Source organism: Rhinopithecus roxellana, chromosome 9 (genome assembly GCF_007565055.1).
Source record: "Rhinopithecus roxellana isolate Shanxi Qingling chromosome 9, ASM756505v1, whole genome shotgun sequence".
Lineage (NCBI taxonomy): Eukaryota > Metazoa > Chordata > Mammalia > Primates > Cercopithecidae > Rhinopithecus > Rhinopithecus roxellana.
In genome coordinates this window covers 68,291,890-68,311,655 of record NC_044557.1, presented here as the reverse complement: position 1 = coordinate 68,311,655, position 19,766 = coordinate 68,291,890, and the positions used below count along the sequence as shown (strand labels likewise).

The 19,766-nt window shown below is 37.6% G+C and overlaps 1 protein-coding gene across 35 annotated transcripts in view; it reads right to left on the bottom strand.

The window, feature by feature from the left end:
* Positions 1 to 19,766, bottom strand: part of RIMS2 (regulating synaptic membrane exocytosis 2) — a 792,768-nt gene that overhangs the window by 29,826 nt on the left and 743,176 nt on the right. The window contains exon 1 of one of the 35 annotated variants that reach the window (XM_010354544.2): positions 7,043 to 7,501. The exons of the other annotated variants lie outside the window; for them this stretch is intronic. Coding sequence (XP_010352846.1) covers positions 7,043 to 7,184 — 142 coding nt within the window. The 5' untranslated portion in view covers positions 7,185 to 7,501. Of the gene's footprint in view, positions 1 to 7,042; positions 7,502 to 19,766 lie in introns of those variants that run through there. 35 annotated transcript variants of the gene reach the window in all.

Here is a 19,766-nt window from a genome sequence, read left to right as displayed (position 1 = left end):
TGGGTTGACATTCAGTTTGGCATCAACTAGCTAGAACTGACTATTCATCCTTCTTTTATAGATAGGTAAGCTTTCTCCAGCTCTTTGAGTCCTTGTCTTTTCCCTTTCGTTTTATTCCTATCCTACTTCACTGATGCATGTTACTTTCCTGGCCTGTGGTTTACAGGAATAATAAAGGAACAACCGATAATTTTATTTTATTTTTTTGAGACACAGTCTCACTTTGTCGCCCAGGCTGGAGTGCAGTGGCTTGATCTTGGCTCAGTGCAACTTCCGCCTCCTGGGTTCAAGCGATTCTCATGCCTCAGCCTCCTGAGTAGCTGCGATTACAGGGGCCCACCAACATGCCCGGCTAATTTTTGTATTTTTAGTAGAGACAGGATTTCACCATGTTGCCCATGCTGGTTGCGAATTCCTGACCTCAGGTGATCCACCTGGCTTGGCTTCCTAAAGTGCTGGGATTACAAGTGTGAGCCACCGTGCCCAGCTGATAACTTTATTTTTAAGTTGCTAAAATAAAATTTCCTTTCCTTTTAGTCTCATTTAAACAAAACCTATTTTTTTTTTTTGGAGATGGAGTTTTGCTCTTGTTGCCCAGGCTGGAGTGCAATGGAGTGATCTCGGTTTACCCTAACCTCCACCTCCCAGGTTCAAGCGATTCTCCTGCCTCAGCCTCCTGAGTAGCTGGGATTACAGGCATGCACCATCACGCCTGGCTAATTTTGTATTTTTAGTAGAGATGGGATTTCTTCATGTTGGTCAGGCTGGTTTCCAACTCCCGACCTCAGGTGATCCGCCCACCTCAGCCTCCCAAAGTGCTGGGATTACAGGTGTGAGCCACCACTCCTGGCACAAAATCTAAATTTTAAAAAATGGTACTTCAAATCCTTTGTTCTTGATGACCCAGACAAAAGCAGACACCTTCAGTGATGTCTACAAAGCTCATAATAACCACTTCCCTTCTTAGTTGCCCAGAGAAATGCATTTTTGGTGACTAAATTTATATATACATGGCCTTGCCTTCTGGCTGTATTGGGATGGACCAAACTTGGTAAGTGGAATTTCTTCTTTGGGAATTTGGGAGTGGGACTGAGAAAGACAGTAATATGCAGTGTGGGTGGAACTGTGACAGATGAACTTGGATGCCATTGGCAGCCATTTTCCACAGGCCACATGGTCTGTGTAACAGAGCAAGGGAGAGAGTTAGCTGCTGAGAAAGAAAAAAGCAGCCATGCAAAGACAGAATCAATGGCAAGAAATGGGAAAAGAATGCTCATGGGTTCCCAACAGCCTTCTGGCTCCCAGTTTGGGTCCATGTGAGGCCTGGTGGGATTTCTGCTCATGAGTTTAGTAAATTATCTTTGCATAAAGCATGATTTACATTAAATACCCTGTTTTTGTTTAAAGAGTGATACTTCCAAACTAGAATTATACTATCATTTTTGTGTTAGTTTGTTTTCTACTTGTTCAAATAATATTATATATACACAGCATTAGGTAAATCTCCCTCCTCCCCAATCAAAAACATTTCAGTATGAAAGAGAACAAATATACAGAATGATCTTGTCTGATCCATAAATAGGGGTCTATGTAATAAGAGCAGAGAACATTTACATTAAAACATAGTCCTTGGAAGAAATGGGATGCTGTTATTACAACTTTCTAGTGGGTTTCCTTTATAAGTCATTATATATAAGATGTCTCCACAGGGAAACTCGTTCCCATTACTGTTTTTGAATTTAGTGAACCTGTTAAAGGATGAAAGCCAATAGGGGTTTAATTTTACTTTTACATTAAAGGGTTCTTTTTCTTTATAGAACTCAGTCTACTAAAGTTTCAAATTAAAGATACTATTTGGACACATGGTGGTGAAAGATTCTGAATCTTACATGAAAAAGGTAATATTTGATAAGCATTGAGTGGAACTGTTACTCAATTTACTTTTCTTAATTCTAAAATCTTTTGCTTCATTTTGTCTGTTACAAAAATATTGTGCTATTTTTGAATATGGTATGAACTCATTTATGGAATGATTTATTACACACAATCATAATCTAGAAAAAATAATATCCCCTATAAAAAGATCCTTAGTTGCCTATAACTGTCTATCCATGTCCTGCCTCCAAGGTTGGCTTCATGAAGATGTGCAAAAACTATGATCACTGCATTTGAAAAAGTCTCTATCACATGTTACATTTTTAAACAGTATAAATATAATCGATGGATGGCAGTCGGTTATACTGATATTCAGTGTGAAAAGAATGGTGGAACTATATACTGTTAATTATTAATAGACACTGAATACCACTGTGCGAGGTATGATGTTTGCACTTTAAGAGGATTACATTTAAATATATGAAGAATTTTTTTATTTCAATGGAGTATGGGCAAAGTTCTAAACTATTTTAATCAAATGGGACTGATTATTAAGAATTAAGTATATTATTTACTATATACAAAGATTAGAATAAGATATGTCTCTTTATACTCTTCTTGCTGGGTGAATAAACCTCTTAAAGAGTGAGGCTGAGTTAAATAGGTCTTTTTATTCCAGTTTATTTAGTCAATTTTATTTTAATTCCTCATAGCTTCACTATCACATGCAAAGACTCTTTCCTCAGTTTTCTGGTGATCTTAAAGCTATTCTTGTTTCTTAGATGGTTTTCCTATAATTTATTTTATTTTATTTTATTTTGAGACGGAGTCTCACTCTGTCACCCAGGCTGGAGTGCAGCCGTGCGATCTCGGCTCACTGCAAGCTCCGCCTCCCAGGTTCACACCATTCTCCTGCCTCAGCCTCCCAAACAGCTGGTTCTACAGGCACCCGCCACCACGCCCGACTAATTTTTTGTATTTTTAGTAGAGGCGGGGTTTCACCGTGTTAGCCAGGATGGTCTTGATCTCCTGACCTTGTGATCTGCCTGCCTCGGCCTCCCAAAGTGCTGGGATTACAGGCGTGAGCCACCGCGCCCGGCCCCTATAATTTATTTTTAAGCTAGTGTGATGTAAAAGAAGTTAGATGAGTTAATTTATTCAGTTTTATAGTATTAAGCTGATAGGGTCTCTTCTGTATGACTGCCAAACTATATTTGAACCAAAGGTGTCAGATCATAAAATCAGGCAGGCCAAATTCATCACATATGGACGATAATTAAACAAGAATCACTAACCCAGAGCCACGTGTAACATTAAGATAGCTTCTGAGAAACCAGATCCCCCAAGTATTAGAAAATGTGCCATTTTCCTACATTATAGGGCCATAATCATTTGCCCTTGGATCTAGGGTGAGAAGTTGTGGGGTTGCTTCTCTTATTTAGGAATGGTAACATTTCCTTGAAATAGTTCCTTCTTTCTTATACTTGTCTCTAATGTTTGAAAACTCCACACACAGTAATATTCTACATTAGGGAGGTGGACTCAGTGGCGAGGCCAAGTAGTTTATATAGTGAAAATAATTCTTATCTCAAAGGGTTCAATGATAAAATAAGTAAACATAATTTATAAACTGTTAAATAACATGTAAGGTACTATTACTACTTTCACTTAAAAAAAAAAGAACCCAGAGATCTGGAGAATATCTACCTGGAATATACTCAGGGAAAAGGATGAAAAAAAAAAAAAAAGAGGTCCAATATACAAAAACGATTCCACAAAGACCATCAACAATCTTAATTTATTTTGTTTATGGGAATGTCCCTTTCATCCTCACTGAAGTAAGCTTCACTGAGATTTATGATCTGTGGGCAAGTTGTTTAGCTTCTCTGCGTTTTAGTTTCCATACGTGTAAAATGAGGAAAATAGTAACATCCTTGAAAAATTGTCATGAAATTAAATGAATGTGGCACATAGAAAGTGCACAATGAATGGTAACTTTTATTACTGTACTTGGTTTTCAAGACCATAGCATATTAAAAGGAAATATCGTAAAATAATGAAGAAGCAACATATAGAGCAGTTAGATTATAAATTTCAAAAACAGATGTGGGGTTTATATCTTAACTCCACCACTTACTGGTTGTGGGCTCCAGGAAAATTCTTTTCAAAGGTGTGTGGGAGGCTGCTGGTACTGGCTTGGTTCATGAGAAACTGAGAGTTATCACTGACACCTGAATCAATGTTTAACCCTCACTTTCTCAGGGCATGCTTTTCTACCTCCTGAATTAGGTTTTCTTATAATCTCTTGTTGCACTCTGCACTTTACCTTCCTAAAACTTGTCACAGTTATAATTACATAGATATTTCTATTAATGTCTACCTATCTCCATTAGGCTGTAAACTCTAAGAGGGAAAGGAACGTATCTACCGAATTCATTAGAGACTCATTGCTTCTAACACATCAAATACCCTCAATAAATATTTTTGAATGAATGAATGAGTGGATAAATGAAAAGAATGATCTCTCTGTAGACTTCTCAGCACTTTTTGTGTAGAATGGAAACCAGATACGCTGTACAAGAAGAAAATGTGAATATGGAACTGGAAGACAGGGTATACTTGAAATTATTTAGCTATTGCACTCTTTCTGAAAAGAATAAAAAAAAGACTAGTTTTAAAATCAGACTTGCTTACTGAACTGATTGGTTAATTTAGTCAAATCACACTGGTTAGTAGATCAGCGCTCTTTAGACGAGTTGCTCTTAACCAGTGTGAAAATCATATGGTGGGATAGATTTACTTTCTTTATAAATGAGTCCCACAGTTATGGTAATAGTAACACAATCCTGAGTATGTTATCCACATGACCTTCATGTATCCTGTGTGGGTGTCTCAAAAGAAAAAAAAAGTAGAGAAGCACTGCTTTAGGCCAACGGTTTCTAACTTTTACAATCCTGCAGAGTATGTTGAAATATCTTCAAAAATCCCAGGACTTTTAAAGGTGTTAAGAGAATCACAAAATCAAAGAAAAAAGTTAAGATTTCTTCTCGTGGCTGTAAAAATGTAAGCCAATGGAAAAACCTCTAATTTATGGAATTAGAGTGTCTCCTCTAATTGGAGACACTAATATGGAAAGTGTCTCCTCTTTAGTTACTAGTACAGAACTGTAGGGTTAACTTTAAAAACGGTGCTTCCCATATAAAACATTTTGTCTTGGCAACTTAAGAAGCCATATTACGGGATAGAAATCTGCTCCAATTTCCATGTGTAGATGTAGGAATTTCCTTTGGGATTAGTCTGTGTGAGCCATGGTTAAGCAAACATACTTTAAATATTGAAGTAATTTCATATTTATATACATTTTTTTCTTGTCTCAGAAAGGTTTCTGGAATGATATTTTGTAAACTCAACGATCCTAATCGTAATTTAAAGAAAAAGGATGATACCTTATCTGAAGCAAACTCAAGACTGAAGACTTGGTGTAAAAATAAAAATTTGGGAAATGAGTCCATAATAACCTATGTTTTATTTAAATATGTATTTTCAGGCACAAGTGTTTAAATTCTAGCCTCATCACTTACTAGGTATGGGTATGTGGCCAAATATAAGAACATAATAATCTAGTATAGCTTGGAAGCTGAATTGCTGACTGCCTGGGTTCAAACACTGGCTCTGTTACCTACCACCCTGGTGACACTGGGCAAATTTCGGAACTCTCTCTGCCTCAGTCTTCTCATTTGTGAAATGAGGATAATAAAAGTACTGCTTCATAAGGTTGTGGGCCTAAAAGAATACACGTCAAGTGTAGAACAGTGCCGGACTAATAATAAGTACTAAAAATTTTAGCTACAATTATGATCATTCATTTACTCAATTTAATTCTTGACTTGTTTACATTTCCTAGAATTTTAAATATTTAATTATAGGAAGCAAGTGAAATGTAAATGTACAAACAAGAACAGAAAAGGACTAGTACGAAAATTAAATCATGTTTATATCGGAAGTACCCTGCTGTTAAATCTATATTGATTTATAGCCAACTGATATTGCAACAAATAACCTAGAAGAAACTTGGATAGCTCTAGCTAATAAATTAGTTTGAAGACAACTTTCCAGACATATTACCAATCCTCCATCTTCTACTTTCCCCCCTCCCCCATCAGGAAAAATAGCAGAAAAAAAATTATTTCAATCTGTTTTTAGAACAGGCAATTTCTTTCAAATCAGGGCTCACTACAGATGTCCTAATAAGAGGTCATTGGTTGTCACAGGATAAAAGCAAAACCAACCCTGTTATTTACAAAAATAGAGTTAACATCATGATAACTAACCTACTCTGGATATACATCTAAAAATGAACACAGTTTGCAACCAGCCTATCAGTAAATTAATAAATATTTCAAATGTTGGGACACTACTTACTATTTACCAGTCAAATCTCATTTTGATTTACAAATTGTGTTTTCAGTGTTAGTTGTTAAATCTTACAGGAAAGTTCTTCATGAAGAAAATACATCTTATGTTATTCAAAACTTTATGAACTCCAAACCAACTGCTGCAAAGTTTAAAACAGCGAGTCCTCCTCCTCGTTTTTTACTAGCGCAATTACAACGGCATTGCTGAAACACTAGAGATTGTGCCTTGAGCACAAACTCACCTTCGGTACTATCAACCCTCCACCTGTCTGTCCATTGTGTAACTCCTTCCCCTCACCCGATCTTGGGTTTTCATAGGTTGAGACTCCTGTTTCAAAGTTTTGCTGCTGCATTTCCCTTTAGTTTTCAAGTATTTCTGTCCTCCAGGCCAAATGTTAATACCAGGACTGCGAAGAGTAAACCAAAACAGAGTGGGGTGCACCCGAAGAGGCGCCGCCTTGCCTCCCACAGTCTACATTCTCATTCAACTTCCAAGCACTTGTAAAATACAACTTCACTAGGAGAGCCTTTCCCAAGTCGGCGCCTGTGGAGCTCTCCAAATAACCAAGAAACAACTTCTCTGCTCAGCTGACGTGCTCTAGGGCTCTAGGGTTCTCGCCCCCCGGCACAGTCCCGGAGAACAGAGGAGCTGGGACACTGCTACATGGAGTTCTCTTTGCCCCTGACAACCCTCCAGCCACTGACTTTCTAAACAGATAGAGACACCAACTACGGGGGAAGGGGTGTCTCACCTCCTTCTTCCTCCTCCAGGGAGTTCATGCAGGGAAAGTAGCCGGCCAGTGCCTCGAAGGAGGCAGACAGGCTGCTCCGGCTCTGGGAGCGCTGCATGGAGCGCCCTGCAGCGCCGGCACCCCCCAAGCCCTGCCGGCCCATCTTGGACGAGGACCCGCTTTTCCCGCGGTACAAGATACGCGGCGTCTTGGCGGCTGGAGCGCGACGTCCGCAGCGGTTCCAGGACCAGTGGGCCAGAAGCCAGGTTGGTGCCGCGGGACCCTGAGGCTCTGGCCCCTGCCTCCCTGACCTAGCCCGGAGAAGACGTGGCTTTCCTGGCCGCCGGGGCCTCTACTTTATTGGAGAGGGGTCTAGAGGAGGAGATGGAAGCGGTGGCGGGCGGAGCGGCTGCTCGCAGTGAACGTCCGAGGTCTCGCCCGGGAGGGAGCTGAGAATCCTGGAGGCTGGAACTGCTGGAGTCTCGCTGCTCTCCCCGCGCAGGGAGATGCCGCTGATGCTGCGGTCTCCGCCAATCAGCGGCCGGAGGGGGAGGTGGCGGCACGGCTGCACCTCGGCGGGCTGGTGGCTCCGGGGCGCGCGCCTCAGGTACCGGGCAGCTGTGCCGAGTAGCTCCCGCTGTTTCCTCTTCCCTCCGCGTGGTTAAGGCCAGGGAGTGGTGACGAATTAGATGCAGTGAGTTAGGCATCTCAGATGAGTACACAGGTAAATTTCTGGTAGTCACTTTCCCTTTCCTCAGGTTCACAATTTTTTTAACGCTCCTCAAACACAGGCAAAAAATACTGAAATTTTCTTCAAGTCATGACACAAAGGCTCCTCAATTTTTACCAAGTTCCACGAAAACCTACAATTAAAGCTTTCTCGTTTGTTAAATGTTAAAATGATAAAAAGTGAACTAAAGAAATCAAGAACCGATAAACAGAAACACTGAAAAGCACAATGATGTCTATCAACTTTCTTTTAATTTTAGGAATTTTTATTGCCTTCTTTCTCTAAATTAAATAATCTACCCAGTATGGCTAAGAATGACAACATTGTAAGGCTTAACATCTAAGCAAAAGGTAACATCCTGTTAACATAAATGTGGAAACAATACAAACATAGTAGAGCAAAGTAGTTTATAAGCAACATTACATGATGCATCTGCAAACTGCACATCTCTATCCCGGAACCTAAAGCTACTTTTTTTTTTTTTAAATTATACTTTAAGTTCTAGGGTACATGTGCATAACGTGCAGATTTGTTACTTTAATTCCGTTTTCCCAGGAGTCAGATGACTGCCTTACTTTTTGTAACCTGAGACAAGTCATTCCACCTATTTCCCAATCTAGGGAGGTGGGAAGGTAGGTTACTATTCAGTCCTAACCCTGTCAAACATGACCACTGGGCGTGTGTAACAGAGGATTTCAACGTAAAATGTGAATTATACAATCTAAAATGGTTCATTTATTCAATAAATAGTTCCTATATAGTATATATGCACAAGCTACTTGCTTGATATGCTGAAAGATTCAAATACTCATTCAATTAATACTAATTGAGCTCCTAGTATATGCCAGGTACCATGGTAGATGTTTATATGATGCAACAGTGATCAAAGCAGCTAAAAAATCCCTGCTCTTATGAAGCTTATATTTTAGTTGCAGGGGAGAGACACAACAAATCAGTAAATTATATAATGCTAAAAAGGAGATGAATGCAGATAAAAAATTAAGTTAAGGGGTATGGGACACTGCAATTCAAAAAGAGTTGTCAGGGTGGGTTCTCACTGACAGTATGACATTTGAACAGAGGTATGAAGAACCTGAGGAAGCGGCTAGTCAGATATTCCAGGAAGAGAGTAAGTTTGAGGCAGAGAGAACCTCTAGTGCAAAGTCCCTGAGGTGTGATGTCCTGGTGTGACCACAGAACAGTAAAGAGGCCAGGGCAGTTGGAGTGAGTGGAAAGGAATGAAGGACAGAGAGACAAGAGTCAGAGAAAGACACAGGTCATGCAGAGCCTTGTAGGTATGATAAGGACTTTCTTTGTCCATTGCACATCACAATTTAGAAGGTATGAAAAATGCATACAAGTAATAATCCTTTTAAATCCACTTAAAATTAGGAAACTTTCGTATAAATAAGAGTTCCGTGGTAAGAAAAATTAACAACTTTAGCTGTTTAGACTTAGGTTCATCCAGATTTATTGCTTTTGTTTTCCTGATAGACTTGTCCTTTCTCATTAATGTTCCTACAACTCTCTGTTAGTCCAATTTCCTTTTTGTTATTTATCTTCCTCAAATAATCAGCATTTCAAAACAACATTGATAAAACCAGAGAACGCTATGAGTACTTTTCCAAACCACATCACTTTTATTCAGAGACTAGAAAATTTTATCAAATGAGATTTTCACTATAAGAATCATAGAATTTTAGAAACTGCAAGGACTTTATTAAAGGTCACCTAATGTTCTTCTAAACTGTGGGACACAAGTGAGTCATGAAAATAACTTATTAAGTTTTGATAAGAATTAAAAAAATACAGTATCAGAGTTCAACCCATATGGTTAGTACATCAAGTGCACTATTGTTTTATGAATATGTATGCTTATGTATGTGCGCATGTATGTATTGAGCTGTGATGTAAAATGTTTCTCACTTTGGAAAAAGTTTGAAAAACATGAATCTAATGTAATAAAATATGTACTTTAAGAGAAAATTTAAAGGGTAAAACAAATATAGAAAATATATTTATATTTAAGAGGAAACAGCTGTTACCATACAAATCTAATTATACTTGGAGAAATGGGGAACTTTACCAACCAGTCAGACTCTCCTAAAGATTGTTACTTGGTTAGAAAAATTTGAGTACTTTTGACTGGACATCCTTAACTTCAGATCAGGGGAAAGGTATCAAGGAAGAGGGACTGAACAGAGAATCTTAAAGAAATAAATTGGCAAGCTGCACTCAGGTAGTTTATGCCTGCATACACAGCACTTTGGGAGGCTGAGGTGGGAGGATCACTTGAGCTCAGAAGTTTGAGACCAGCCTGGACAACATAGTGAAACCTCATCTCTAGAAAAAATTAAAAGTAAAAATTTAGCCAGATGTGGTGGTGCACGCCTGTAGTCCCAGCTACTCAGGAGGCTAAGACAGGACAAAGGCTTAATTAAGCCTGCAAGGTTGAGGCTGTAGTGAGCAGTGATGGTCTCACTGCACTCCAGCCTGGGTGACGGAGTGGGATTGTGTCTCGAAAATAAAATAAAATAAAATAAAATAAAATAAAATAAAATAAAATAAAATAAAATAAAATAAATTGGCTGGGGATGCATGGAAAACTTTTATTTTGGTACTCAGGGACATCACAATGATGGCTGAAAGTCATTTTGGAAAAAGATTTCTTGGGTTTCTGCTAGTGACTGCCTGAGGAATGGGAGTCTGAGAATGGAATCAGTGGTTATGCCTGAGTTGCCTGGGCCCTGCCTTGTCTGTGTTAATAACCTGGTTTCATGAACCAGGAAAAAGTTACTCTGGAATAGTCTAGATGTGTCTACTACATGACCACCACTTCCCTCTTGCAGTTTCAGAACAAGGTTGTCCTGGGAAGCTTTTTGATACTTTTTTCCTAGGATCTTACAGATACAGATGAGTGATAGAAGAATGGTACAGGTAGAGTAGAAAGAATGAAAGAGAAGGAAGAAAATAATCTTATTTAGGGGAAGAAAGCTTTAAGGAAAGAGTGTTGGCACAGAGGTACCAGAGAGATAGACCCACAATAATGGCCAGAGACTTCTAGTCTTGAATGATAGCTTATGGAATATACTGAAATTATTGAGAAAATTTAGAATTCTACTTTTAAAAAAATTTTTAAGTTCAATTGTTTTCCTATGTATAACATTAAATAATATTTCTGGTTTATATATATTTTAATAGGTTGATTTATTATTCTTTGATTTCATTCTAAGTACTGTCACCCCCTAAGGAATTTATAAATTAACATAAAAATAAACAATTGATAAAAGATTGAAAATGTCCTTCCTCCACATCAGAATATACAAGTAGTATATGTAGTTTTGCATGTAGTTCTCAAGCAATGGGCCACTATATAGTTTTATTACATAAAATTACTAACTGTAATTCCAGAATCATTATCATCCAGTATTTCAAATTATTTATAACTTTCTCATTAATTTAAAGATAGAGAAAAAATGAGTCACAAATATACACAATAAATTGTCATCTAAAAGCAAAATACGGCCTTGAAAAAAGACTGCACTATTAAACATAAAAATCACCTTTTTGAAGAAAAGATAAACAGATATAACTGGATAAACTATCATAGTATCCTATTTGACAAGTGTGTACTCACATTTTTATAGATATGTTGTATTTTAGAGTTTATAAAACATAGTAATTATGCCACTTAATTCTTACATCAGTCCTGACAGAATGTCGTCATTATCTCTTTATAAATAAGCCAATAAAGACTCAACATTAAATGACTTGCTTAACTAGAAAGTGGCAGAGCAAGACTCAAACTCAGGGTTCCCAATTTCAGGTTCAGTGTCGTGTACATCATATCACAGATATCTTATACCACATAAACTTACATAAATCGTAGATTATAAATATGATTTTAACTGGGCAGTAAGTTACTTTGTCCAAAATAAATGTTGACAATGCATCTGTAAAACCATAGTGATTATTCAAACTATATACCAACATTAAATCCATATTCTTTTTAAAAATAAAAACATTTATATTAAATAGTCCTATATGTATTTAAGTCCCATCAATTCTAACAGGGCTAGAAAGTTACACGTCATTTATGTATCACTTTTTGTAATAGTTTTTAAAGAATCACCGAAGTTTTAAATTACGTGAAATTAGTTTATTCCTGAAATAGAGGTTTGGTCACTGAAGTAAATACTCAGAAAAGTTGTTACAGGAAGTAGTTCTGTCATGTCTAGACCATGTATTACTTCCATCAGGAACATGGTTACGCCTGTGGCAGTCTCCCCCTTTTCTATGCTACAAATGATGTAAGCCGGGGTCCCCAACCTACCCCGAGCCACACTGTAAGAAGTGAGCAGTGGTGGGTGAGTGAGCAAGGCTTCATCTGTTCTGTATTTACAGCTGCTCCCCATTGCTTGCATTACCACCTGAGCTCTGCCTCACAGGAGTGCGAACCTTATTTTAAACTGTGCACGTGAGGGATCTAGGTTGCGCACTCCTTATAGAATCTAATGCCTGATGATCTGTCCCTGTCTCCCATTACCCCCACATGGGACTGTCTAGTTACAAAACAAGCTCAGGGCTCCCACTGATTCTACATTATAGTGAGTTGTATAATTATTTCATTATATACAACAATGTAATAATAATAGAAACAAAGTGCATAATAAATGTAATGCCCTTGAATCATCCTGAAACCATCCCCTGCTCCTGGTCTGTGGAAAAAGTTGTCTTCCACAAAACTGTTTCCTGTTGCCAGAAATGTTGGGGACCACTAATGTAGTTGGTGATGAGGAGAATACAAGCTGCTGGCTAATACCAAGGGAAGGGAAGAGAAAGTAAGTCCCTCTGGGAAGTTATGGGAAAAAAAATGGCTATGCTAAAAAGAAGTAGAAAAACAAATGGCTACTTCCATCACTAAGTGTTTTCCAGTCAACTCAGAAAAGGCTAGTTGCTGAGAGAGATGGGAATTTCTCAGGAAAAGTTGTAAATCATGCTGCAGACTGAACTAACCTCTTTCCTCTTGATATACACTTGTTGGTAATAGGAGGATTCATCAGTTGTGAAGATTGATATGATAGTAGTTTTCACAACTGAGATCAATTACCTGTGACTGTGACTTAATTCCTTACATACAAGTGTCTTTATGCTAAATAGGAATATTTGTGGATATATTTTGGTTTGGTTTATTAAAAACCACCTCTCAGGATCCTAAATTATTTTACTTTATTTTTATTTTTTGCTGTAATGTAATATCTTTGCATTTAAGTCATGAGAGATAAACCCATGAAGTTGATGTTTTTAAACTGACTTCAAATTGCTAACGGTATTTAATGGTCTTGAGAAGTTACCCTTGATGTGAATATGAAATCCAAAATATATAATCTTTTCTTCCATCCCCAGTTTTATGTCAATATTGTACAAATAAATTTTAAGCTTTTGTGATTTCAGTTTTCAAAAGTATTTTTGGTTTTTACTCAGCAGTTTTCAAGAGTGAAGAGCAGATGTTATACTTCAGCTAGTCAACCCAAAACTTGCATAAAAATTGATGAGGTCAAAAAACATTTACAAGCTGGACATATCAGCTCAGGCCTGTAGTCCCAGCACTTTGGGAGGCTGAGTTGGGTGGATTGCCTGAGCTCAGGAGCTCAAGACCAGTCTGGGCAACATGGTGAAACCCTATCTCTACAAAAAAATACAACAATTATCCAGGTGTGATGGTGCGTGCCTGTAGTCCCAGCTACTTGGGGTGCTGAGGTGGGAGGATCACTTAGGCCCTAGAGGTCAAGGTTGCAGTGAGCCATGCTCATGCCACTGCACTCCAGCCTGGGTAACAAAGCAGGACCCTGTCTCAAACAAAACAAAACAAAACAAAACAAAACAAAACAAAACAAAACAAAACCCCAGATATTTACAGTATGAGAATACTAAATAATTAGTATTTTCATTATTTCTGCAATGAGATTTATGATAATATATCCATGGAAGTAAGAAAATAAACTTATTGAGTAAGATAAAAACTAATGGTAAGATTTGACTCAGGAATGAAGGGGAAAAAACTCTAAAGATTAAAATAATGAGTCATAAAAGCAGAGTAGCTAGATAATACAGGGGAAGAACAAATATCTGGACTCTAATTTTGATTATGGCCCTTTATAATAATGATGATGATAATAGGTAACTTTAGTTCTTCATATGTATTACCTCATTTAATTTTCATAAACACTATATAAGGTAGTTAATCCCATTATTCTCATTTCACAGACAAGAAAATTGATGCATATTCCTTCAATAAATATTTGTTGAGTGCTTACCACATGCCAGGTGCTATTCTAGTCACTGGGGATACAGCAGTGAACAAATATGGATAGAATCCTCCTCTACCTTCACGAAGCTCACACTCTAGTAGAATAGTGGCTAACACTTACATCCCACTTACTATAAGCCAGGCCTTTTTCCTCAACAACTTTATTTACCAGCACATACACTCATTTAATATACACACAATCCTATGACGGAGATATTATTTTTAGTATACTCATTATATAGATGAGGAAATCAAGGCACATTGAGGATGTCTCTTGCTCAAGGTCACATAGCTTATTAAGAAATGAGATCAGGAATAGGCCCATGAAGTTTGAGGCACAGTGTTACAAATAATTTTGTCCAATGTCACAAGGAGCAAACCCAAGATTTGAATCCAGGCCTTATGACTCCATAATCCATAGTCTTTAATTGCTAATTGACACAGCCGAAGAGACTCTGCTGAGATCAACAATTAGACAATGAAACTGCTAATAAGAACTGTTGACCATGATGATAAGACCATGTTGTCCAGGCTGGTCTCGATTTCCTGGCCTCAAGTGACCCTCCTGCCTCAGCCTCCTAAAGTGCTGGGATTACAACAAGGAACTTTTAACATGATTAGTTCTGTTTTCTTATATGGCATATTTATGTAAATCTTTATTTAGCTATCACCAGGAATCTAAAACTTTCACTGAATGTCTTCAAGAAGTTTTAGGAATTGGCGTGTGGGTATGAGATCAGCCAAAAATCACATGAACAACTCAGCCTCCAGAGAAGAAAGGAAATATATATTCATGAGATTTGCAATTCATTGCTATTTGGCCACCCATGAAAGTATATTTCCAAAAATGAAGTATAGTCAATCATAAACCAAACATTTTGAAGGACGTTTGGTAGGCAGAAAACAGGGACAAAGAAAATTAAAAATGGAAGTTTCTCTACTCTGCCCATAATAACTACTATATATGCCTATTTTTTGATCTTTGAAAATGGGCAAGAGTTTGGGCTTCTCATGAGGGCTTCTCTTTTTCCTAGTCTCTCTAGGGCAGTGGTAGTGGCAAGGATGGTTTCCAAGTTTAAGAAACTCCCTGCTCATGCATTCTGTTCCACTGTTCCAAGGATGCTCCAGCTTTGTGATAAATTCATACAAAGTCTTCATGGCAATGTTAGAAGAATATCCTCAAACACTTGAGAAAAGAAGAAATATGTCTCCTGACTATTATAATTTCCTTGAAATTCCAGATGAACATCACCTAGCAACTTCTCATATCATTATGAGATGAACAGCACTTTGAGATTTTGTGAGTGTAAGCATTCTACACAAATATATGGCAAGATCTAAAAACTTTAAGTTTCAGATACCAACGCCAATAACTTTATGCAATATTTGTAAAAAGTGTGCATATTTACACTTTTCCTTATTCATTTATTATTTATTCATTCACTATTCATTTACTCCTTACACCACAGTGTGACTAGAATAATATTAGGTATGAATAGAAAAATAAAAAATTCCCTTAACCATGATTAAAGTCTAGTTCTGACTTGTTCCTGTTCCTTTTTTTCATTACTAGCTAAGCTTCATGTATTCATTACAACATTTATGGCAATAAAGACTTCTTTTGATTACCACTTTGTTCAACTAAGTCATATATTAGTTGGATATAAATGGTTATAAGTTGCTTATACTGCTTGATATCATGCTGACATAAAAACAGAAAATTTGGCATTTTTCATAGATGTTTTTGCTTAACTGTCCAGTTGACTTTTTAAATTGCAGACACCTTATTTTTTATTATGCACAAAGACATAAGATTTGTAATAAAGTCATCTAAGGTTATTAAAGACCAAAGGCAGTAGAGAAGAGTGAGGGGTCTGTCAAAGCAATAGCATATTGGAAAAAAAGAGCCCATGGAAAACATTCATGTTATACAGATCCAGGTCAAACATCACCTAGATTGGGTATAAGTGAACTGTTGCCTGAAGGTAGTTCTATTTGTAGCTCAGTATTTTTGGTAAACAGTTAAGGCTGTGGGCAAAGTAGCCAACTCAGGAACCAATCTAAGCAAATCATCATCAGCTGATTCCCACTTAAGGTACTCTGTTAAAGATGTCTTTCGAGCCGGGTGTGGTGGCTCACACCTGTAACTTTGGGAGGCCGAGGTGGGCTGACCACTTGAGGTCAGGAGTTAGAGATCAGCCTGGCCAACATGGTGAAACCCCATCTCTACCAAAAATACAAAAATTAGCTGGACGTGGTGGTGGGCGCCTGTAATCCCAGCTACTCACAAGGCTGAGGCAGGAGAATCACTTGAACCTGGGAGGTGAAGGTTGCAGTGAGCCGAGATCATGCCACTGCTCTCCAGTCTGGGTGACAGAGTGAGGCTCTGTCTCAAAGAAAAAAAAATATTTCAATAAGAGTTTGTCTGTCTTGTTGATACGAAACTTTATAGTAGGAAACAATAATACAGATTAAACATGTTTTCCTCCTAAAATTCAATTCAAAGTGGTTCCATATAATTTGCTTCATTTACAGGTCCACAATAAGGTGAGTAGCTCACATCTAACAAGACTATTACCCAGGAAAAACAGTCTCACTAAGAGGTAAATTTGTGGTATAAAACAGAAACTCTCTAATAAATACAAGTAATTACAAGGAGAAGCAAATCAGTATGTATTCTAATTTCCTTGACCACTGCTTTATAACTTGGATTCCTCTGCTTGGCAACTCCTTAGGCACCTCAACTTTCTAATGGGATAACATTTCAAACCCCAATCTCCTTTCCCATACTTCACAACAAACTATGAAAAGACATTTGCAAAGGAGCCACAAGTCTTGATCCATGATTTACAGCCTGCAATGTAACCAAATTAACAAACCCAAAAGCTATTCTACTTGCTGTGATTTCTCTTCTTTTTTTTTTTCCCCTGAGACAGAGTCTCGCTCTGTTGCGAGGCTGTAGTACAATGGCTCAATCTCGGCTCACTACAACCTCTGCCTCCGGGGTTCAAGTGATTCTCCTTGAACCCTGTAGCAGGGACTACAGGGGCGTGCCACCATGCCCAGCTAATTTTTGTATTTTTAGTAGAGATGGGGTTTCACCATGTTGGTCAGGATAGTCTTGATCTCTTGACCTTGTTATCTGCCCACCTTGGCCTCCCAAAGTGCTGGGATTAAGGCGTCAGCCACTGCATCTGGCCCGTTCATTTCTCTTCTATCTGTTCAACAAATATTAGTTGACCACTACTACTATTTCCCAGGCACTTTCTTAAGCTTGAAAGCAAAGTAATGAGCAAACAGGAATGCATGCTTTTCCTCATAAAGTTGACAAAGTAATGAGTAGGCAGACATTAACAAATAATCACAAAAATTAACTCACAATTATTGTTAAATACCATGAAAGAAGACTGCAAAGTGTAATGAGAGTGAGGACTTAATTTAGATCGGAATTTGGGGAAGTCACAGAAGGAAGAAGACTTTTCTTTTTGAGACGGAGTCTTACTTTGTTGCACCGGATGAAGTGCAGGGGCATGATCTAGGCTCGCTGCAACCTCTGCCTTCCGTTTCGGGTGATTCTCCTGCCTCAGCCTCCTGAGCAGCTGGGATTACAGGTATGTGCCACAATGCCTGGATAATTTTTGTACTTTTAGTAGAGATGGGGTTTCACCATGTTGGCCAGGCTGGTCTCGAACTCCTGACCTCAGGTGACCCGCCTCCCAAAGTGCTGGGACTTTTCTGAGAAAGTTTCTTTGATTGTGAGACTTGAAGGATAAAAAGGTGTTTACAGGTAAAGAAAAAATTGAGTTAAAGATTTTCCAGGTAGAGGGGACAGCATGTATAAAGGAGAGCTATAACACCCCCCAAACTCAACAATTTCTCATACATCTCAACACAGTTCTCAATGTGTCTGTATAGCATAGTGAAATTATCATCTCTTATGAGGAGAGTGTTCACTTTTTTAGGTCACTCAGTCTGGGTTCCACTCAGTTATAATAGCACTAAATTCCTGAAGTGCTTTATAAGACCTTTTAAAACCTAGCTTACTAATTAGTGAAGTATACAAATATCAGAGGAACAAAGTATACTGTTCTCTCAAGTAAAGAAATCATGATATAGTTTTAGTTAAGAAAGGACATAGGTGCGTGTGTGTGTGTGTGTGTGTGTGTGTGTGTGTGTGTGTGTGAGAGAGAGAGAGAGATACAGAGAGAGAGAGAGAGAAAGAAAGAGACAAAATTCTCACCGAGAAAAGCATGCTTTTCAGGGAAAGTGATTTCACTTTGGGAGTGGCTGGTACAGGCTGTGGTTTACTCTACAATGATTCTCAATAATTTCAGTCATCTATCGATTTTAGTTTGATGTTAGGGGAATATATGGAGACTCAAACTTTTTGCGGGGCTAATCATAAAAATGGGTTCATCAAAATAAAAATAGCCAAGTGAAGTTTATACTCCTTTACTTACAAAATTTAAAAGATATAACATTATATCATGACGTTCAGTCTTTAAAATATAGGAGAAAAAAGCTTAATATTCTAAACTAGATTGCATATATAATATGTAAATATATATTAATGTTGCATATTAAAATTTAAGATTGGTAACAGCTTTCCTCCAAAAATGTTTATTTATTGTCTAGCCACCACCATTTATCAGCATAGAAAATCTGTGGTGTAAAATTTGAGTTCCTTTATTTTCCGTTATGCATCTCTTTGTGATATTTGGCATTGATCTAACATCTGAAAAAAAGTCTTTGCAATTCACTGTTACATTAATTTCATTTCAATTAACACTATATTTCATAATATGAAGGCAGCATTTTATAGGTTCTCTGGGTGAGGCAAAACATATTTATATCTCAATAAATCTTATATTGTATCTAAATAGACACTGGAAGACATTTCAAGGACAATGATCTTAAATAATGTAGTTGTTACACATTTTATCACAATTCAAGGTAACTGCAACTTTAAAACAGTAATAAAGGATTTATTATATTAAATTTCATTTATTAAAAATGATCCTTTTTATTCTCAACTTCAGATTACAGGTTAAGATTAGCTGACAAAGGGTTAGTTTTCTGCCTTCTGTAGTGACTGAGAAGGTGCTTGTCATAGAACCTGAACATTCTAAAATAAATAAAATTATCATGGCAGGGGTGACTACTCCTTTGTCACTCTTCTAAGACAGTTTGCCCCAGTCCTTTGCAGCATTAGAGCTTCACCTACTTCCATCTTCTTATATCTGTGTCCTCCTTGCATCTGTAGTCCATCTCAACATTACTCTGAATCTCATGATGGCAGTTACTCTGACCCTATGATTATCTGGGACTTACCAAATCATGGTATCTCCTTTACTTAGACCCCACTGTGGCTGAACTTTTGAAATGAATAACAGAAGGGAGTTGCCCCCTATAACCTAAGTTCATCTTTACTTCCACACATTTTCTCATTTGTTTTAACACAAACTTTTGTGGAAGAAAAACACCATTTTTTTCTCATAGTGGAGTCTGTTAAGAAAAATGTATTGAATCTAAACAATCCTTGAATCTAAACAAGCCAATGAGAATCTATTATCAACATGTATTCATTTCTCTAGTGATTCCAATAATTATAAAATAATTCTCCAAGCTGTATGTTTTTGATAATCTTCTCTATGCATATGTATATATGCATACACACATTTTTACATACAAATTAAAAATTTGCT